Here is a 20,986-nt window from a genome sequence, read left to right on the forward strand (position 1 = left end):
CCACAACCCTGAAACCCACTCTTGCTCTACTGAGAGAGAGAGAGAATGTGTACCTGGGGTTGCCATGGGACACCAAAAGCCCCACAACATGCAAACGGAACACACACATCCACACAACCTCTAGTGCACGAACCTCCCTCCTCAGTGCCCTGAGTTGTGCTTAAACAATTCACCTCTTGTGCTTAACATAAAACCACTTCCACCACCACAATGGATATCCAGCATGTCTTAGAAGTTTTACAAAGTTTTAGATCCTTTTTATATATGGTCTTCTTTTTGCCTCAAAGTTGGCATGCTTTTCATTTTCTCCTCATTTCCTATCTGACCATGATTTGGCCAATATAATTAAAATTCTTGTGTTTAAAGTTATTTTACTTTTAAACAATTAAATGAACCATACCAAAATATTAACAGTAGTCATTTAAGAATGATGAAATGATAGGGGTACCTGGGTGGTGCAGCTGCTCAAGCCATCGACTCTTGACTTCGGCTCAGGTCGCAATCTCCCAGTTCATGGGTTCGAGCCCTGTTGGGCTCTGTGCTAACAGTGTGGAGCCTGCTTGGGAATCTCTCTCACTCTCTGCTGCTCGTGCACACATGCATGCTCTCTCAAAATAAACACTTTTTTTTAAAAAAAAAAAAGAATAAGGACATTACAATGTATTGATTTTTGTTCATCCTTTTTGACGTTTACTAAGTTTTTTGCTTTGAGGATACGTTACTTTGAAAACCCAATAAAAATATACTTTTAATATAAAATGATTTTAGTGAAGATGGACAGGTACATTTTAAATAAACTGTGTATAGAGGCACCTGGGTGGCTCAGGTGGCTGAGCCTCAGGTCATGATCTAGCGGTCCGTGGGTTCAAGCCCCTCGTTGGGCTCTGTGCTGACAGCTCGGAGGCTAGAGCCTGCTTCAGATTCTGTTTCTCCCTCTCTTTCTGCCCCTCCCTGGCTCATACTCGCTCTCTCTCAAAAATAAACATTAAAAAAAAATTTTTAAATAAATTGTGTATCTTTCCCATAAAAGTAAAAGACTTTTTAAAAATTGCTCATACTACACACGAGTCTGCTAAGTTTTTTCACAAAATTGAGAGAAAATAGAAAAGTAGAATATTTCTAGTCACCTAGAGACCAGCACGCCCAGCCAGGGGCTGCTCTTCTGGCCTATGCCCCAGAATGAAAACAAGAGTTTACCTATAGTTGACCAGGAGTAAGAAAGAAATGTTTGCTGTAAGTCATGAAGATGTTGTTTGTTTACAGCAAAACTGAACAATACATACAAGTGAGTAACTAAACTTCAGACTATTTTCAAAGAGGCAACTCTATGTGTTATCTTAATGACAAAACAATGGCATAATAAATACTTAAAAATATCTATCCATAGCACTCAGAAGGTTCCATCAGACTACGTATTGAATAATGTTAGGTAAAATAACAGGAAAATCCCTTCCCAAAATGCACCATGGTGTTAGCACCCAGACCCCTGGGAGAGGCATGCTAATCCGATCAAAACTAAACAAGGACAATATGTGGAAAGACATGAGCTCCCCTGTAGCTGAAGATGAGCTTCTTGAGGATGTGAGGTAATGATGGCAAATAGCGTTCCCTGCCCTATAAGAATAAAATCTTTAGATCAAAATTTCCCTCTGTGTGTTAAGGTGTTGTCCCATTCTAACCCCCTAGTGTCCTCGACTGCTAACTCAGATGCTAAACTGCTAACCCTCCACAGAGTGACCAGGTCTTTTTGGAAAAATGTTTTGAAATACAGTGAGTTGTGGGGGACAGACTGACCCACGTCACCGTGCCTCTCCGGGGCCTCCTGACCTTCCTTCTCCCTTTTCCCTCCATGGGGCTGGGGTCCTCACAGAAGACAAGGGACAAATCCTCCTCCTTTGTGGGCCAGCACCAGTGGGCACCTCTGGGAAGCCCTGGGCAGTTCCGAGGGCCCTTGGACACAGGACGGGGGCACACTAGGTGCACAGAAGATGGGAGAGGGGTATTTGCTGAGAATAAGTTCATAGTTCTTAGCCTAAAACCCAGACCAATCCTACGAGAGCTCACAAAACTAAAACCTTTTAGAAAAATACAGGTAGGTAGGCAGGTGGCTACACAACCAATCTCCCCCTGAAAGCCCAACATCTCTTAAAACGAGACTACGAAGTCCAGCAGCTACAATGCGCAGGAGATCCATTACAGCCTTCAATCGAGTGTTGCTGAACCTTCACCACAAAGGTCCTGGATATCGTTTTCACCCAGCCATGTGATTCAGACACGAGGCGTTGGCCCGGGCGGTGGAACGTGCCAGGTACAAGTGAGCAACAGCCGGAGTGAAGAGTGTAGCAGGCAGCAGCGACAACAGCAGACCACACTGGGCAAGCTCAGCCCCAGTGAGGGGCCCAAATACAGGCACCAAGAGATCAGAACACGCACCAGGAGAAAACCATCTGGCTCTAGAGCTGTACTCTTACTTCCACAGGTCAGAGAATGTTATCTTCTACAATTTCTAAGGATCAAAGGAGACGGGTACCCAAAACAGGTCAAAGATACTCCAGGCTGCTCGCAGAGAGGCCAGGAAGTGGCACTCTGTCATCTCACGTAAGGTGAACACGATTTCAGTTTGGGATTCCAAGTCGGTAATAGCTTGCTGACCGCTGGTGGTTTCCACCTCGTCCCTGCACACCAAGAGCGTGAATTCTCAAAGCAGCACTGTCACAGTACTGGCGTTTCTGCAAGCCACGTCACAGGGCCCTGCGACAGACAGCAGGAAGAGACACAGGCACGAATACAGGCTCCCTGCGCCCACCCTGCACGTGGCCTGCGGACAGTACCCTGCTCTCCCTGCAGCTGCTAGAATGCTCTCGAAGGTCACAGGGCCTTCTCTTCACAAGAGAAAAGCCTCTTCCAAAGTTTCAGGGAGATCCTTGAACAGGAACATCTCACACAGAAAATTCCACTTGCCCTTTGGTTTCCTGCAGTAAGTAGCCCATTTGTTTGCCTAGAAGAAAGTCCTATCTTGCAATATGGCGAACAACGGGGTATTTGGAAAATAACAGTACAAGCGATCAGAACACCTTTACCCCTCAGAGGGAGGGCATATCTATGTACACCTGGGAGTTTAAATCTTAAGAAAAACTGACATGTGGCCCCCTCACTTCTCCGTCCTGAAGCTGAAAACCACTGCCCATCCCCTGGAGCTCCCACTGGTCACGGAGTCCTCAGCGTCCTACCGTCAGTAACACGCATGTGGGCACTGAGGGCACGGCTGCCCAACTTCACACCAACAGCGAATTAAGCCACGAGAAAGCCTCTGCAACAATGCTGTTTCACAAAAACGGGGCAGTGAAGGCCATGGTTCCAGAACCTGACTACCTGGATTCCTCTAGAGGAGTGTGGGCACGTTATTTACCCATCCATGCCTCAGTTTCCCTATGTGCACCTACACACAGGGGTGGCTCGGAGAACCAATGAGTCAGGGTCCCGAAAGCCTCAGGGCAGAGCGTGGCCTGAAGTAAGGGTGACACCTGTGCCACGCCCTCATGTCTCAACCCGCTACTGCTCAGGATTAACGTCAACCCAAGCGAGGACAGCCAAGCACTGGAGATACCAAACCTGCGCCGAGAGCCAAGAGGGGCAAGCTTGCCTGTACTCTGACCACTGTCCTGCTACCCTGTCCTCACAGCCAGCAGCCGTCCCAGTGCATCTCTTTCACGGCTGCCCTATTTGTTCTTTGGGTAGAACGCGCACCCAGAGGCAGAGGTGCGGCACACTGAGTGAAAACGAAGAGTGAAAGCAAGAACATGGGGACGGTAGGCAGAGTGCGTTTCCAGCGAGGGTGTCCATCAGAGCAGCAGGAAGGGTCATCCCCGGGGCACGTCCACTCCTCCTCTCCCTGAGCTTCAGCTCCGTGAAGATAGGAAGTCCCAGAACACATGGGGTGGGGACGGACGGCTCGTGGAAGGGGGCTCTGGTCCAACAGCTGCCCATTCAACAATTATTCATTGAAACTCTCCTGGGTCACTGCTTGCACTTTTGTCTGTAGAACCGTTTCCAAGGAAGAAAGAACAATGTCGCTATTCAGCCAGTAAGCGAACATGTACCAAATGCTTTCACTGTGCTAGGCTCTGCTCTAGACATAAATTCTCTTTATTCATTATAAACTCATCTCCATGTTTAGCACTTTGAACTAATGCTTTTGTCCTTAGTGAATGGCATGGGAGATAAAACTTTATAACAGCTATAAACTACCCAGGAAAGACACCAAAAGTTAGCAGAAAAACAAAGGCCAATAACCTTGTTCATACAAAACGAGGCAGTGACACTCTGGAATCGTGTGATAGATTCCATGAGTCCCATAAAAAGCACTTAAAGCCGTGTGTGGTACGAAGCAAGTGCTCGAATAAATGTGGACTGTCAGGACCAGGACTACTTGGAGAAAACACCAAGTGTTGCCGTGTGCTAGAGGCCCTGGTCGAACACCGATGCGTGCCAGGCGTTGCCACTGTTCCGCATTTTCTAGAATTTCAAGACACGGAACTGTGCACGATTAGTCTTTGTATCTGGCTTCCTTCTATCAGCAAAATGCGGAGACCCATCCAGCACATCCACCATGGCTCATCTGTCCTTATTACCTCTTGCCTGTCCCTGGCCCTCCGCTTTCACACATAAATTCCAGCCAGTTTGTCTCTGTAGAGGACCCTGTGGGAATCTTTATTAGAACTGAATATAGGAGAGCTGACACCTATACAGGATCACGACTCCTGGGCCCTTATAGCAGGGCACCCATTCATTTAGCTTCTTTCAACCACTTTTATATACGATTTTATAATTTTCACCATAAAAGTCTTACACGTCTTCTGTTTCAATTTTCATTAGGTTCTTTATAAGTTGCTTTTTGTTTTTTAGTTTATGGAATCTTCGTATTACTTATTGGGAAAAATTTTTAAGAAAACTAAGAAACAAGATCACCAGGAAACAACAGAAATATTCAACAGAATTAAAAGCTCCATTTAACTTTTTTTCTTTTTAGAGAGAGCACATGGGCAGAGTAGGGGGGAGGGGGAGGAGGAGGTGGAGAGGGAGAGAGAGAGAGAGAGAGAGAGAATGACCTGAGCCAAAATTAAGAGTGGGACACTCAACTGACTGAGCCACCCAGGCACCATTAATTTTTACATTTTAAAATCTACTGTACGTACAACTAAAAAAAATTGTTTAATGTTTATTCATTTTTGAGACAGAGCATGAGTGGGGGGGGGGAGAGAGTGGGGAGGGGAGAAAGAGAGAGAGACAACAGAATCTGAAGCAGGTTCCAGGCTCTGAGCTGTCAGCACAGAGCCTGATGTGGGGCTCGAACTCACAAACCATGAGATCATGACCTGAAGTCGGACACTTAACCAAATGAGCCACCCGGATGTCCCTGTACATACAACTTTTTAAATCACATTTTGACACTTAAGTACGTAGACACAGGATTTTTGTTTGTTCAGGATATATTGATCCATTTGCTCAACACTCATTATTTCTAACAGCCTGGATATTACTTTGGAATTTTTATGTAGATAACATCGTCCAATTTTCCTTTCCCATCACGGTCAGCATCCATTACTGACACATTATTCTGTCCTAGAATGAACTGGGAAGGGTCCTTCTCTCCTCTTTCCACTCTCTAAAACTACAGAGAATCAGACTGGTTAATTGCTTGATAGTGGGATATAACTTAAATACAAAGCCTTCTGAGCCTGCTGTGTTCTTTGTGAAAAAGTTTCTAGATACTCTTTCCTTTTAGTTATGGCCATAGGACTACTCAAGGTTTCCACTTCTTCATAAGATTTTATATTAGGAATTTGTCCATTTAAGTTTCAAACTTACTGTCCTATAGTTACACTATTCTGATTATCTTGTTTTCTCCAATATATCTGTAGTAACACGTCCCATTTTTAATTCCTTATACCATTCACTTGTCTTGTTTCGTATTTCTGACTGCAGATTCTCCAACATTATTAGTATTTTCCAAAATATTTTCATCTTTGTTGATCCTCTAAATGTTATTATCCTTTCATTTTTTTTTTAACAGATTTTTATTTTTAGGGAAATTTTAGATTTAGGGAAAAACGGAGTTGGAAGTACAACATGTTCCAATTATCCCCCTCACCTCTGCACACACTTACCCCCCTACACTGATGTATTACTTTAGTACAACTAATGAGACAATATTGGTACGTTATTAACTAAAGTCCATAGTTTACGTTAGGGTTCAATCTTGGTGCTGTACATTCTTTGTGTTTTGATGAATGCAGAAGGACATGAATACACGGTCACAGTGCCATATTGAATAGATTCACTGCCTAAAAATCCTCTGTGCTCTACCTGTTCATCCCTTCCTTCCCAAGCACCTGGAAACTGATCTTTTTGCTGACTCCACAGTTCTGTCTTTTCCAGAATGTCATGTATTTGGCACCATAGAGTCTTTTCAAATTGGCTTCTTATATTTTGTAACATGCATTTACAGTTTCTTCATGTCTTTTCAAGGCTTGATAATTTCATTTTAGCACTATTCTATGCTAATGGATTACCACAATATATTTATCCATTCATCTGGGTTTTAATTTTTAACTTTTTTTTAATGTTTTTATTTATTCTTGAGACAGAGAGTGAGCATGAGCAGGGGAGGGGCAGAGAGGTAGGCACAGAATCTGAAGCAGGCTCCAGGCTCCGAGCCATCAGCACAGAGCCCGACGCGGGGCTCAAACTCACAGACTGTGAGATCATGACCTGAGCCAAAGTCGGACGCTCAACTGACTGAGCCACCCAGGTGCCCCTCCAGTCATGCACTGTTTTTATTTTTTATTTTTATTTTTTTACTGTTTATTTTTGAGAGGCAGAGAGACAGAGTATGAGCAGGGTAGGGGGCAGAGAGAAAGGGAGACACAGAATCCAAAACAGGCTCCAGTCTCCAAGCCGTTAGCACAGAGCCTGACACAGGGCTCGAACCCACAAACCGTGAGATCATGACCTGAACCGAAGTCGGAATCTTAACCGACTGAGCCACCCAGGCACCCTGATCCATTCATTTGTTAAAGGACATCTTGGTGCTTTTAAGTTTAGGCAATGAATGAATAAAGCTGCTATAAACATTCATATGCAAATTTCTGTATGGATTTATTTCCAACACATTTGGGTAAATACCAAGGAATATGATTGCTAGATCATATGGTACTGGTAGGTTCTGTTTTGTAAGAAACTAGCAAACGTTATTCCTAAGTGGCTGTACCAGTCCACATTCCCAGCAGTAATGAGAGTTCCTGTGGCTTCACATCCTTGCCTGCATTTGATGTTGTCAGGGTCCTGGATTTTTGTCATTCTAATAGTGGTATCTCATGATTAATTTGCAATTCTCTAATGATAAATGACACTCAGCATCTTTTCTTTTGTGTATTTGCCATCTGTATGCCTTCTTTGGTAAGGTGTCAGTTCAGATTTTTCCCCCACTTCTTAATGGGTTGTTTTCCTACTCAGGGTCTGAAAAGTTTCTCGTATATCCTAGACACCAGGGTTTTTTGTTTTTTGTTTTTTTTTTTTATCAGAAATGTGTTTTGCAAAGATTTTTCTCCCAGTCTATGGTTTGCCTTTTCATTCTGTCTTTTGCAAGGCAGAAATCTCTAATTTTATTGAAGCCTAACTTATCAAATTTTTTTGTCTCTCGCAGATTATGCTTTTGGCATTGTACTTAAAAAGTCACCACCAAACCCAAGGTTTATATTTTTATATTTTATATTATATATACATTTTTAATATATTATATATATATATATAATATATATATATTTCCCCTATATTCCAACAATTTTATAGTTGGCGGTTTTATTTGGGTCTGTGATGCATTCTGAGTTAATTTTCCAATGGTATGTGTTGAAAAGACTATCATTTCTCTACTGAATTGTCTTTGTGTCTTTGTCAAATATTGACCATATTTGTGTGCGTCTGTTCTGGGCTATCTATTATGATACATTGATTTATATGTCTATTATTACACCAATACCTCTATCTGTACTATCACTAATTTTATAGTAAGTCTTGAAGTCAATTAACATCAGTCCTCAACTTTGTTCTTCTTTGTTGTTGTTGACTATTATTTAGGGTCTTCTGCCTTTCCATGTAAACTTTAGAACTGACTTGTTGATATTCACAAAACAACTTGCTGGGATTTTGGCCAGAACTGTACTGAATCTATGCATCAAATTGGGAAGAACTGACATCTTGATAATACTGAATCTTCCTATCCACGTACATGGAATCTCTCTCCGTTTATTTAGTTAGGATTTCTTTTATCACTTCTATCATTTTCCTCATATAGGCCCCGTACATTTTTAAATTCCATCCAAGTATTTTATTTTGGGGGGGCTGATGTAAATGACATTGCCTTTGAATTTCAAATTCCGATTATTTGTTGCTGATATATAAGAAAGCGATTGGTTTCTGTATGTTAACCTTATATCCTGCAACTTTGTTATAATCACTTACTACTTCCAGATTTATTCTTGATTCTTGGGATATACTTTTGATTCCCTTTTACTGTCCTATTGGCATTAGCTAGGACTTCCAGGACAATATTGAAAAGGAACAGCGAGAGGGGACATCCTTGCCTTGCTCCTGACTTGGTGGTAAATCACTTAGTATGATGTTAACTGTAATTTTTTTTTAGATGTTCTTTATCAAATTGAGGAGGTTCCCCTGAGTTCCTAGTCTGCAGGGAGTTTTTAATCATGAACGGTTGTTAGATTTTGTGAAATGCTTTTTCTGTATCTATTGGTAGAGTCATATAGGTTGTTGTCCTTAGTTTGCTGATGTGATGAATTACATTAATTTATTTCCAAACAGTAAATCAGCCTTGCATACCTGGAATAAATCCCACTTGGTAATGGTATATAGTTTTTATACATTATTGCATTTTATTTGGTATTTTGTTGCAGAAATTTATATATTCATGGGAGACAGCCTGCAGTTTTCCTTTCCAGGAGAGATACTAACCTGTAGTTTCCCTTTCTTGTAATGCTTTTGTTACAGTTTTTGGTATCAGGTTAAATGCTGGTCTCACAGAACAATAAGGAAGCATTCCCTCTACTTTTATCTACAGGAACTGAATGTAAAAATGGATACAATCTCTTCCTTAGATGTTTGGTAGAACTCACTAGTAACCCATCTGAGCCTGGTGCTTTGCTTTGGAAATTAATTACTGATTTTTTAAATAGACACAGCCTTATTCAGATTGTCCATTTCTTCTCGTGTGACTGTTGACAGATTGTGTATTTCAAGGAATGGGTCCATTTCACCTACATAATCAAATCTGTGGACATAGGGTTGCTCATAATATTCCTTCATCATCCTTTATTGTCCTTTATTCCTACTATAAGTAGGAATAATCAGTTTTTCATTTCTGGTATTAGTAATTTTTATCTTCTCTAGTTCTTTTTAGTTAACCTAGTTTATTTTTATTGATCTTTTCAAAGAACCAGTTTTTGTCTTCTTTGATTTTCTTGCTTTTTCAATTGCATTATCTCTTAAGTTTTACTATTTTTCTTTTTTTTTAATGTTTATTTCTGAGACAGAGAGAGACAGAGCATGAGCGGGGGAGGGGCAGAGAGAGAGGGAGTCACAGAATCAGAAGCAGGCTCCAGGCTCCGAGCTGTCGGCACAGAGCCCGACATGGGGCTCGAACTCACGGACTGTGAGATCATGAGTTTTGTTGCATCCCGCAAATTTTGATCACCTTTATTTTCTCTTTTTTAGTTCAAATTATTTCACGAATTTCTTAGGCTTCTTTGATCTGTGTATTATTCAGAAAAGTGCTGTCTACTCTCCAAGAAAGTGGGAGTTCTCCGGTTATGGGTCAGAAATTTTTAGGATAAGTCCACTGTGGTCTGAGAGAATATTTTCATTCCTGTTCCCTTCCACTTGAGGTGTGTTGTACGGCCCAGAATGTGGTCTGTTTTGGTGACTGTTCCGTGCGAGCTTGGGGATGCGTACTCTGCTGTTCTTGCACGGAACACACTCCAAACGTCGATCAAATGCAGCTGATCCCACTCAACTCTTCAGTTCAACATGTCCTCACTGAGCTGCTGCCCGTTGGGTCTGTCCACCCGGATACACAGATGCTGAAGTCTTCACTGTAGTGGGTTTGTCTATTTAGGCCTGCAGACTTACGGTTCCTGCCTCATGTATCGTGATATTTTAGTAAGGCAGGTATACATTAAGAACTTTGTCTTCTTAGAGAATCAACTTCTTTATCACATGTAATGCCTGATAACTTTTCTTGCTCTTAAGTCGGCTCCATAAGAAAACGTAGCTATTCCAGCTTTTTAAAAAATTAGTGTTAGCATGCGGAGCACCTGGGTTGCTCAGTCGGTTGGGTGTCCGACTTCGGCTCAGGTCACGATCTCACGTCTCGTGAGTTTGAGCCCCGCGTCGGGCTCTGGGCTGACAGCTCAGAGCCTGGAGCCTGCTTTGGATTCCTTGTCTCCCTCTCTCTCTCTGCCCCTCCCCCACTCGTACTCTCAAAAATAAACAAATATTAAAAAAATATCAGTTAGCATGGTGTATCTTTCTCCATGTCTTCACTTTCAACCTAGGTCTTTATATTTAAAGGGCATTTCTCGTGGACCACATACAGTGGGTTTGTCTACTCTGAAGGTGTACGTGGAGCAGGCAGGTCAATGACATTTAAAGTGATTTGTATGTTTGGGTTACTGTTTAACAGGTTGTTACTCTTACCTATTTATTGCACTTATTCTTTGTCTTCTGCTCTTTTTCGGCCCTTTCCAGTTTTAACTGAATGTTGTCTATGATCTGACTTTTACTCCTCTCTGGGCACATCAATTATACTTCTTTTTTTTTTTTTTTTTTTTTACTTTATTACGTAGTTACCCTTAAATTCACAGTATGCATTTATAAATAACCCAAGTCCGCTTTTATAAGACTTCAAGGGTAGTACAGATGTTTTATAACAGAGTACTCTCAATTCCTCCCTCCTGCCCCCTATAACATCACTACCATTCATGTCACTCATGCATTTGCACCCAGTACATTGTTCCTATTATTACTCTGAACAGACCTTAATCTGTAAGATTTGTAAAAATAACAGATTCTATTTCATCTTCACGTAACCCTTCTCTAACGTTCCTCCTTTATGTAGATCTGAATTTCTGACCCCGCCACTTGCGGTCTACTGATGAGCCCATTCATCATCTCTGTTACAGTTGTCTCTGACTTCTGGCATTGCCCTTCCATTCTTTCCAGGTTGCCCATCTCTCTGCTTCCAAGGCCCACCCCTAGTTTTCCCTGTGACTTCATTCTGCTGACAGACCAAACAGGGGGTGCTGGTTTTCCATTTGCTAAGCTTCTTTCTTGTACAGACCCATGTGAAGTGTGCATGCTGTCATGGAAGCCGAAACTATCTCCTCTACTCCATTTCACTCTGTTATTTCTCATTTCTCCGGGACTTACTCAATCTTCCTTTTCCAACTTAAGTTAAATCCTTATTTCTTCACTTTCCAGGATTTCATATTACCTAACGTAAATATTTTAGGCTATCAATTTCTAGGTAACACTTCGCTGTACCCGACAAATTTTGACTATTCTTTCACCTGAAATATAATAGCCTCTTAACGTCTCCCTGCTTTCAGACAGGAACCCACCCCAATTCAACCAACCTATTCCACACTACCTGCTACACACGGACATTTCCAACATGCAAATCTGACTGTCATTTTCTGTTAAAATGACTAGGCCCAGACATCAAAAATGAGTTCGTTTTCATCAGTTTTGGACAAATAGGCCTTTATGGTCTGTCTTCAACCACATCTTCCATCTTCCAAGTCTCTCACAGCCGTGGTTCTAGCGTGGCTCCGTGGGATGACATCTTCTGCTGTGGCAGTTTTCTACGCCTGCACTGCCCAGTGCAGCAGCCGCTGGTCTTAAATACGGCTGGCGAAGCAGAACAGAATTTTAATTTTAATTAACTTAAATGTAAGAGGTCCCATGTGGGTACTGGCTACCACACTGTGTGGTGCAGCTGGACACAGCTGGGCCTGTCTTTCACGGGGAATACTGAACCAGGTATGCGGTCTGATTTAGTGCCTTCTACTCTTACTCTGCTGTGCAAAATATGTTCTGATGTATACTAAATAATGAAAAAACTTATTTCAGACAGAATCGGATCTCAGAGTCAGGAAGCATGTTAAAATCAGTGAATTCAAGCTGACTAGAGAAGGAAGACCTTCTCCATGTAGGAAATTAAACTGCAATGTCAAGGAAGGACTCACTACGGGGTAAACACACTCTGTGGAAGCAAATACAGTGTGTTCTGTATTCTTGGCTCACCGACAGTGCACAGCAAAAGCGCAGCACGCGAAACTGTCTGCACACGTGTTGAACGGGGGCCAGGACACCAGCAACTGAACACTGGAGTAAGTCAGACTGCAAACCGTCAGCAGCGCACAGCCAGCCTCGGGAAGGGGTTCGCGCGTGGAAGTTTGTAGCTCATATCATCTCTCAAGTTTGAAAGAGCGATTTCATTTTTACCACATAGCAGTGGTTCTCAAACTCTTAGACCCAAAGGACGTTTTTTAAACTGTTAAAAAGGGGCGAGAACATTTTAAAAGCTTTTGTTTATAGGACTGACGTCTTGATGTTTACTGTATTAGAAAGTAAACTGAAAAACTTTTTAAAATGTGAGATTTCGCAATCACCATCTGCACCAACTGTCAGAACGCAGCACGTGTCCAGCAGCCTCAGGACAATCCACGTACGACCAGGAGGGGATGGGTGTGGACACAGCAGATCATGTGACAGTGTTACTCTGGCAACAGTCTGACCTCACAGATGTCCCTGGAGGGTGGGGGTCCCCCTGGGTCCCTGGACCTGTCTCGGTCTGCTGCGCAGGAGAGAGACAGGGCTCTGTGGTGTTCCACCCGGAGTGAGTGTCGGGCCCCTGGAAGGCAACCTCTCTGGTCCATGCACACATGTGAACTGGGATGTGCTTTTTAAAGCTGTGTGTCAGCTCACCAAGAGACAAAACCGTCATTTTAAACATACTATAGTAGGAAACTGTATGCTCCATGTTTATTTTAATGTATCCTAGCTGGTCCTGGTAGGAACAGAAACAACACAAATCTTCAAGTTTTTTCTAGGACTCCTGGTTGGGGGAAAAGGGTGTAAAAAAACAGCTAAACTCCCTTTAAGCTCCAACCTAGACTTATTCAGTAAAAGTAACAGAGTTCCTAATACAGAGTTTGACATTTTCTAGGTACTCAGGAAATGCCTGTTTGTTCATTCATGCATTCATTCACTTTCCAAATCAAATTTAAGTTTCCAAATAAAGTTATTTTAAAAAGAGGAGAGGTACACACTACTATAAAGAATTCCAGTAGGACTTCATTACAATGGAAGACCATGGGTTTGGAAATGAAATGGAAAAGTATAGCCAAGAGAGATTAAATTTGAGGCTATGTGGTTGACTGGATCGAGTGTTAATTAGGGCAATTATCAATGAGCTAATAGAATTACTTCTTGGTTGACGTCATTTGATCACTAAAGCATCCAAAGTACCTCTGCTGCAAGCTGAGTGGTCTAAGAATTTTAGAAAACAAAATCTCCTGAGGGCCACAAAACTTTTTCTTTTGAGTCTCTTAAATCTTCCAAGCTGGCTCAGGAAAAAACAAACCAGAAAATCCTGACACCCGTACACTGGCCATAGACCACAATAAGCTCTTCAAGTTTCACATCATATTTTAAAAAATGATATGTGAATATATACTGTAAGAGAAAGTAACTTACAGTGTATTAGTGAAATGTCTAAATTAAGAAAACTCATGACTAGTCTATTTTAACAACAGGAAATAGCAGAGAATAAGGTCATGAGCGAGACCATCAAATGGGCTGAATCGTGACCCACGAGCCCTCACGAGCACTCCTCCAGGGTGGCCACCACGAGACACTGGAGAGGTGCTCTGTGTGGGTCATAGGAGATGACAGTCCTGATGAAACCCCGCTGAGATTCACAAGCACATGCGAAGAGCTTCTGGATAGGTTTCCCCTATATGTAAATTAAGCAGTTATTATTTATTCAAAATTGACAGTAGTATGAATTTTAAAAAATTAGAAGTCTATAAGGAATAACATTTTCATAGTATTCTTTACACAGTAAGTGAACAGCAGGACAAATCCCACCATCTTTAACTTACAAAAACCTTAATCCTCTAAAGCAGAACTGGAGACCATCACCCACACAGCTGGAGGGCACCAGTCACCAGGAATTCCCACCTCACGTGCCCCCATGCTGACCCAGCCTCAAGGTCCTGTTGCTGTCACCTTCTAAACAGATGTCAGATCTCACTGGCATGGATGCCTCTCCTAAATGTGCATCAATCTCAGAGTTTTTCCAATTCCTCTACATGCAATCCACAGGCCATAAAGCTGCCAAAGTCCTTCCCAAACCCTAAATCCTCTCCTCTTGTGCCTTTGCATAAAATCTTCAAGGAGTACCCTGTCATCTTCAATATAATGTCTAAGTTCTCAGGCACAGTACACAACAGATCTTAAAATCTGGCCATCCCACCTAACTTCTTGCTTTTCCCCAAATGTGCTATGCTCCTTCACCTTCCTTCCTTCCAGTACTATTAACTAGGCACCATTTTCAATGCTTGCCATACATGAACAAACAAAAAAGACCCCGGTCTTTGTGAGCCTTACATTCCCACGGTACACAGACAGGTGGATAAATTGGTATACAGATTACTAACATAGGTAGCAAAATGACAGATAGATGGACAGATGACAGGCAGGTAGGCAGGAAGACAGATGGCTGATAGTGCTGGGGTTGGTAACTCAATGGACACACATGAAATCAGGAGGGGAAGGGTAGGGACTACACACAAGGTGATACCGCGTCTTACCATTTTAACAGGGTGGTCAGGGAATGCCTCACAAAAGCAGTAACCCTTGAGCACAGATCTGATGGAAAGGTAACAAGCAATGTATATACATGAGAGGACATTCTAGGCAGCAGGAGCAGGGAGTGAAAGGCCCCATAGCAATCAGGTGCTCAAGAAACATCCAGAAACCAGCAGAGCTGTGGGAAGAGGATGATATGAAAGACCAGGGAATAACGGGAACCCAGACCACACACACAGTAGATGCGAATCTTACTCTCAGACCGACGGAAGCTACAGGAATACAGAGCAGAGGAGTGTCACCAGCTAACACTAGGTCACTGGTCCAGCTCTTCCCTTGGACTGTGAGCTCCTTTGCCCAAAGCAGGCTGAGCTCTGAGCTCATTCCCGAGTCTGGGTTCTAACTGGAAAGGGCAGACACCAAGCACAGCAGGTGTTACACCACCTCATGGGGATGCTGTCTGATGTGAGCAGAGATTCCGAAGGAGGGCTCCAGGTGGCCCGGATGGAGACAGGTGCAGTTTCCTCCACTACCACCCTCCACCCACGCTTCCCTCCCACATCTACTCCACTCTCCCTACACAGGCTCAAGGAAATGCACCTGAGGCCAAGGCAGCACCGTTTCCTACTTTGTCAACCTCTCTCAACGACAGAGGTTTTCTTTTCTCTTTGAAAAGAAAAACAATGAGGCAAGCAGCACCTTGCCTGTCTCCTACAATAGCCAGGAGGATTAGCAAAATATACCTTAGCAAATGCCAGGTAAACTTAGGGTTATCATCCCCACCCCTCCTCATTAGGAAACAGAGGTAACACAGGAAATAGACTGTGCTATGTCTTAATTTCCAATTAAAAAAAAATTTAACACAGAAAGTTAGAGCCTGGAGAACAAGACAAGTTGCAGTCTTCTATGTGGTAAGAAGCCAGATAACAGACCAGACAAAGCTAGACTTGTACCGTTTTGATGAGCTATTCATTGGGCTATCATTAACAATCACATACCTCCCTGAACTTCTAGTTTCTCATCTAGAAGATGGAAAAAAGAACACTTAACTAGTCTGTGAGAACTGAAGATACCGGTGATAGTAAACGTGTGTCTACATGTACATGTCTACACATCCGCATGTGTCTGTGCGTGTCGGTGTCCACATGCGTCTACATGTGTGTGTCTGTGTACAGATCTACACATGTGCCTACACATGTGTGTCTATGGGTCTACATATGCACCTGTGTGTATCTATGTGTGTACCTATGTGTTTACGTTTGTGGGTCTACATGTGTGCTGCGTACCTATGTGTCTACATGCATCTGTGTTTACACGTGTATCTACATACATATTTACTTTGTGGGGTTATATGTACACTGGTGTGTGTATGAGTGTGTGTCTATGTATGTACCTGTGTCCACTGTATATACGTGTGACTTTGTATGCATCTATATGTGTCAGTACTTGTGTGTCTACTGTATATGTGACTGTGTCTACGTGGGTGTCTATACCTGTGAGTCTCCCCTATATGTGACTATGTGTATGTTTATGTGAACCTACTTGTGTTTACTGTACGCATGACTTGTATTGTATACACACGTACAATACTAACGTAGTAGCATTAAGACAGTGAGGTAGCTGAAGCATTTCATAGAAAGCTGACAGCCCGTGTGTGCCTGCCTCCACCCTCCCGGCTATCTGAAAGAGGCCTGGTCACCAGAATGAGGATGGGTTCCTGACACATGCTGGCTGTTCACACACCTCTGGAAAACAGAAGGTGGGGTTGAGAACCAGCTCCCGCTTCATTCCATCCCCACACTGTCCCCACATCCAGGCGTCCTGGGGTGTGTGGCAAAGGGGCAGCCCTCAGCATTGGCTGCCTTTCAAGCCCACTCTTCTTCCGCAGATGATGACCAGTGATACCCTAAGATCTGCCCTACCTCTTCCTCCCTCCTGGGAAGGAGCACAGCCAAGATGTCAGGGAGACAGCTCCGTACAGGAAAGGGTGGGGGGTGAGGGTTCGTCCTGTCACCCCCACTACTGGGAGGAGGCGTGAAAACAGAACTGAGAGCCTTATGTGGTCGACCAGCCCAGCCCTAGGGTGAACTGCCTGAGCTGCCTCGTGCCGTATCCTCGGATTCCTTGTCTGCAACATGAAGGCACAATAAGTAAGTCACCTGTTGGTTACAAAAACCACAGGAGACAGAGCCTGTCAAAGTGCTCTGCTGAATAGAAAGTAAAGCAGAAACATGATCTTTTGACTGCTGTCATTAGCAATCCACATGTGGCCTGAACAATGACACTTCCTGACAATTTTCCTTAAAAACTGTAGTGAGGGAAGCAGGAAAAAGCAACTGGAATGTAGGTGTCAGGAAAAAAATCTCTCAAAACATAATTAAAAAATTCATCACTGTGCAAGTTTCCTGATGCTAAATTAATGAAAGAAATGCACGCCAGCCAAACCCAGGTGATGGCTCCAACAGAACGGAATTACTAAGACACAGCACCATAAAACACAAAAGAAATAACAGAGAACATAGAAAAGTTTAAGAATTTTCTTTTTTGAAAACTACTGTTTTGAAAAACAAATCCTGAGGTTAAAATGAAAAATTATACTAGGAACCGAGATAATAAAAACCAAACTGCAAAATTTGTCTCCCGGGAGATTACTGTTCAATTGTCACTGATTTCTAAATAGCAGACAGTATCTATAAGAATGTGAAAAGAGTCACTGTTTACTGAGCTTTAATGTGTACCCCTGAGGGTATATTTGTTTATGAGGTAGAATGTCACCAGCTATGATCACACAACCAACCAAAGGACATTCAAACACACCGCACGTCTGCCTCGTCACCACACAGCTGCTGCAGACATGCACCCACCCACCCATCCATTTCAGCATCACATCACAGACTAGGGGGTCAGTGACCTCACGGCCGCACGGTGCCTTACCCGACCGATAGCGCTCATCTCGTGACCCTGAGGACCTTCGGCGGTGATAGCGAGTGGAAGAGGCAGGAGTGACTGGAGCCCGGCGCTCAGGAGGCAAAGCTTGATCCACCCCTGGGTTAAGGGAAACAGCAAAGTAAGATAAGGCTTTACTTGGCAGCCAAAGTTCATCCACTCTGCAGAGTAAATCATTCAGAAGAATAAAGCCCTGACTCACTGCATGCCTACAGCCAAGCTAGAGCTCACAAGGGTATGGCCGGGGTGGGGAGGGTTGGGGACAACGGACAGGAAAGGGAGAAGCGTCCTGGGCAGGGGCAGGCTCATACCCCGACACTACAGCCTTCAGACACCAGCACAGCCTCCCTTACAGCACAAATGTCTATTAGGTCATGTGAAGAGACTGAAGTCTCTAGAACATGGGTAAGAAAACTAGAGCCCAACAAATCAAGTTGTGATTTTCTTTATGTAATACACATACAGGAAGGGTTATATTAATTCTCAAGGAAATTTAAAATCACGTTTATCATTAAGTTACCTATGAAATAAATTTTATAGGGTATCTTAACACCACAATTCAGGTACCAGGATTGAGCATAAATTTTCATCTTTGTTCATTCAAAATTTCTAACTCTGAAACCTTATTCCATTTGATGTGAAATAGCTGAAAATTTTTTATTTCAATATGGCTTTGATGAATTACCTAAAATGATAAAATGGTCAGATAAAAACGACTTGAGAGGTATCTGTCAAAAGCTGACCTAAATCTGGCAACCATGATACCTGTTGGACCTCGGAACTAGAGCAGCAAGAAGCACAGTCTAGATAAAAGTAAGTAAGTTGACGGGAAATATTTCATCATTATAGTTCGGAAGTAAAGACATTCTGAGCACTTGAGCAAACAGTAATTGTTGCTTCTTCAGAAAAGGACCAGGCAAAACCTGGCAGAGAAAGTAAACCAGAGACAGCAGCTTTATCAGAAACTATTTATGGTTTTCCACGATGGCTCCGCGAGAGTTATTTCCATCAGGGATTTAATACTTCTCTCGTGCTGGTGATTTCTGCACCCCAATTCTTTTTTCTTGAAGTAGGATCTACACCCAATGTGAGGCTTGAACTCACAACCCTGATATCAAGACTTGCACACCCCTCTGCACCTTAATTCCTGGTGGCATGTTTGTGGTAGATGACAGGTTAGGTTAACCTCGCTACGGACTAACTGTACTCGGTGAACTGCGTTAAGCACTGTGCGGAAGATACCCGGCCCACAGTCGCCTGGTGAGGTTCTGTGAGCTCCTCGTCTAGCAGGCGCATTGACGCTTCTTGACGACACAACAGTTCACAGCTACCAAACCTCACCCAGTTGTAGTCTACAAATCATCTTTCTAAAAAAACTACTCTGGATTCTCATTAAAGAGATACACAGAATTTATGACATCAAGGAGTACTATTAAGTCATAATGAAAATTGGTCACTTGGCATTTACATCCATATTTATAAGCATGGATTTAACAATCCCTCTTAATTACCCATTTTAGACAATACGTGACTTCTTCACACCAGTGTAGCCGTCACTACACCATTATTAGGATCATGAGTCAGTAGTGTGTTGCAAATACCCTTCTAATCTTACGTGCTTTTATTATTCTGGGGTTAATATCTATCTTTGGGCTCCATCATCTTGGTTTTCAATGTACTTGTTAAATCCTTCAAAATATCCCAACAGAAATGAAAAAATCTTTCCAATGCATTCCTCACTGTGGGCAATCACTGATAACCTGGTAACAGTCTTAGTTTGATTTTCTTTTTCCTTAGAGACCCTCCTGGTGGATCCCCTCCTGTTCTAACCCCAGCTGGCTGGTCCACACCTGCTGCATAACCACCAGGGAAGCACTCCTGCCTCCCAGAACTTGCTTTCGCCTAGAAGACTAAGCAAGATCATGTATAAATTTGAAATCTTGAAAATGTGTATGAATAGATTTATTTAAAAGTTACGTGGGAGCACCTGGGTGGCTCAGTCGGTTAAGCCTCCAACTTCAGCTCAGGTCATGATCTTGTGGTTCTTGAATTCAGGCCCCACATCAGGCTCTGTGCTGACAGCTGAGAGTCTGGAGCCTGCTTCAGATTCCTTGTCTCCCTCTCTCTCTGCCTCCCCAACCACCCCCGCCCCCCGGCCCGCTCACATTCTCTCTCTCAAAAAATTTAAAAAAAAATTTTAAGTTATATGCATTCATTACCTCTCAAGTATTGTTCTCAAGTTACATGTCATTCTGACGGTATATTCTTTACGAAAAATCTGTTTTTTTCTTTTCTCCTCTACTTTCACAATTTTTTCTTTCCTGCCACCAAAGGAGTTGCAAGCCTGTGTCTTCTGTGGTGAGGTTATCACCCTATCTACCTGCAGCAGATCTTTTATGTGAGCTGTTCCATTTACCCAAAGAAGAGCCCTCCCCAGTCCCCTGTCTTGTGAGACACCTGTCAGTCAACACAGAAGCATTTGTCATTTGGGGCTGAAGCTGTTCTCACCCTCCAGGGCACAGGCTCCAGTTCGGCACTGCCTGGCACCCCGACTCCAAAGGTTCTCAGTTCCATGTCTCCAGAGAACGAACATCTCTGGGGGAGTGGGGAAGACGTGGACCACCCGGTTCCAAGGCGCTAAGCCTACCCCTCCCCCTCTCATGGTGCCCGTGAAACCAGCACCGTCACTTGTCACATCCTCCCCCCTGCTACACTTGGCAGCCTAGTCGTCAACCCCAGAGATCGTAAAACCCTGTCACGGACTCCCCCGCTCTGTCGTCCTGTGGATGACACTTCATCCGTTTGCAGACATCTCAGTACAGTTCCAGGAAGCAGAGCTGAATGTGCATATTCAAGCCGCTGAGGTCGAACAGTGCCTGATTTATGCACATATTCAAGTCTGGCGTTCAACTCCAGCCATGCCACAGACCTAGTGCATTCAAACACGCTTCCTGGAATTAACTTTCACCCCGCTCGGGTCCCCAGGTGACCACGTACTTCTGGGAGATGCAGTCACGGGACACAGACCAGTGCCCGCCTGCCACAGAGGTGCACATCTGTCTTCAACCAATTTCGCATGCAAACACCGTGCACG

The 20,986-nt window shown here is 43.3% G+C and overlaps 1 protein-coding gene and 1 long non-coding RNA gene across 2 annotated transcripts in view; one reads left to right on the plus strand and one right to left on the minus strand.

The window, feature by feature from the left end:
* The window catches only part of DIP2C (disco interacting protein 2 homolog C), a 412,351-nt gene that overhangs the window by 177,484 nt on the left and 213,881 nt on the right, over positions 1-20,986 (minus strand). Inside the window, 1 exon segment of the mRNA XM_042990907.1 lies at positions 17,881-17,991. Within this exon segment, the coding sequence (XP_042846841.1) occupies positions 17,881-17,991 (111 nt within the window).
* Positions 17,918-19,806, plus strand: LOC122240189. The gene is made up of 3 exons (XR_006219550.1): positions 17,918-18,013; positions 18,539-18,705; positions 19,690-19,806. It is a non-coding gene; the product is annotated as an uncharacterized LOC122240189 (long non-coding RNA).

The sequence above is a fragment of the Panthera tigris genome, chromosome B4 (genome assembly GCF_018350195.1).
Source record: "Panthera tigris isolate Pti1 chromosome B4, P.tigris_Pti1_mat1.1, whole genome shotgun sequence".
Lineage (NCBI taxonomy): Eukaryota > Metazoa > Chordata > Mammalia > Carnivora > Felidae > Panthera > Panthera tigris.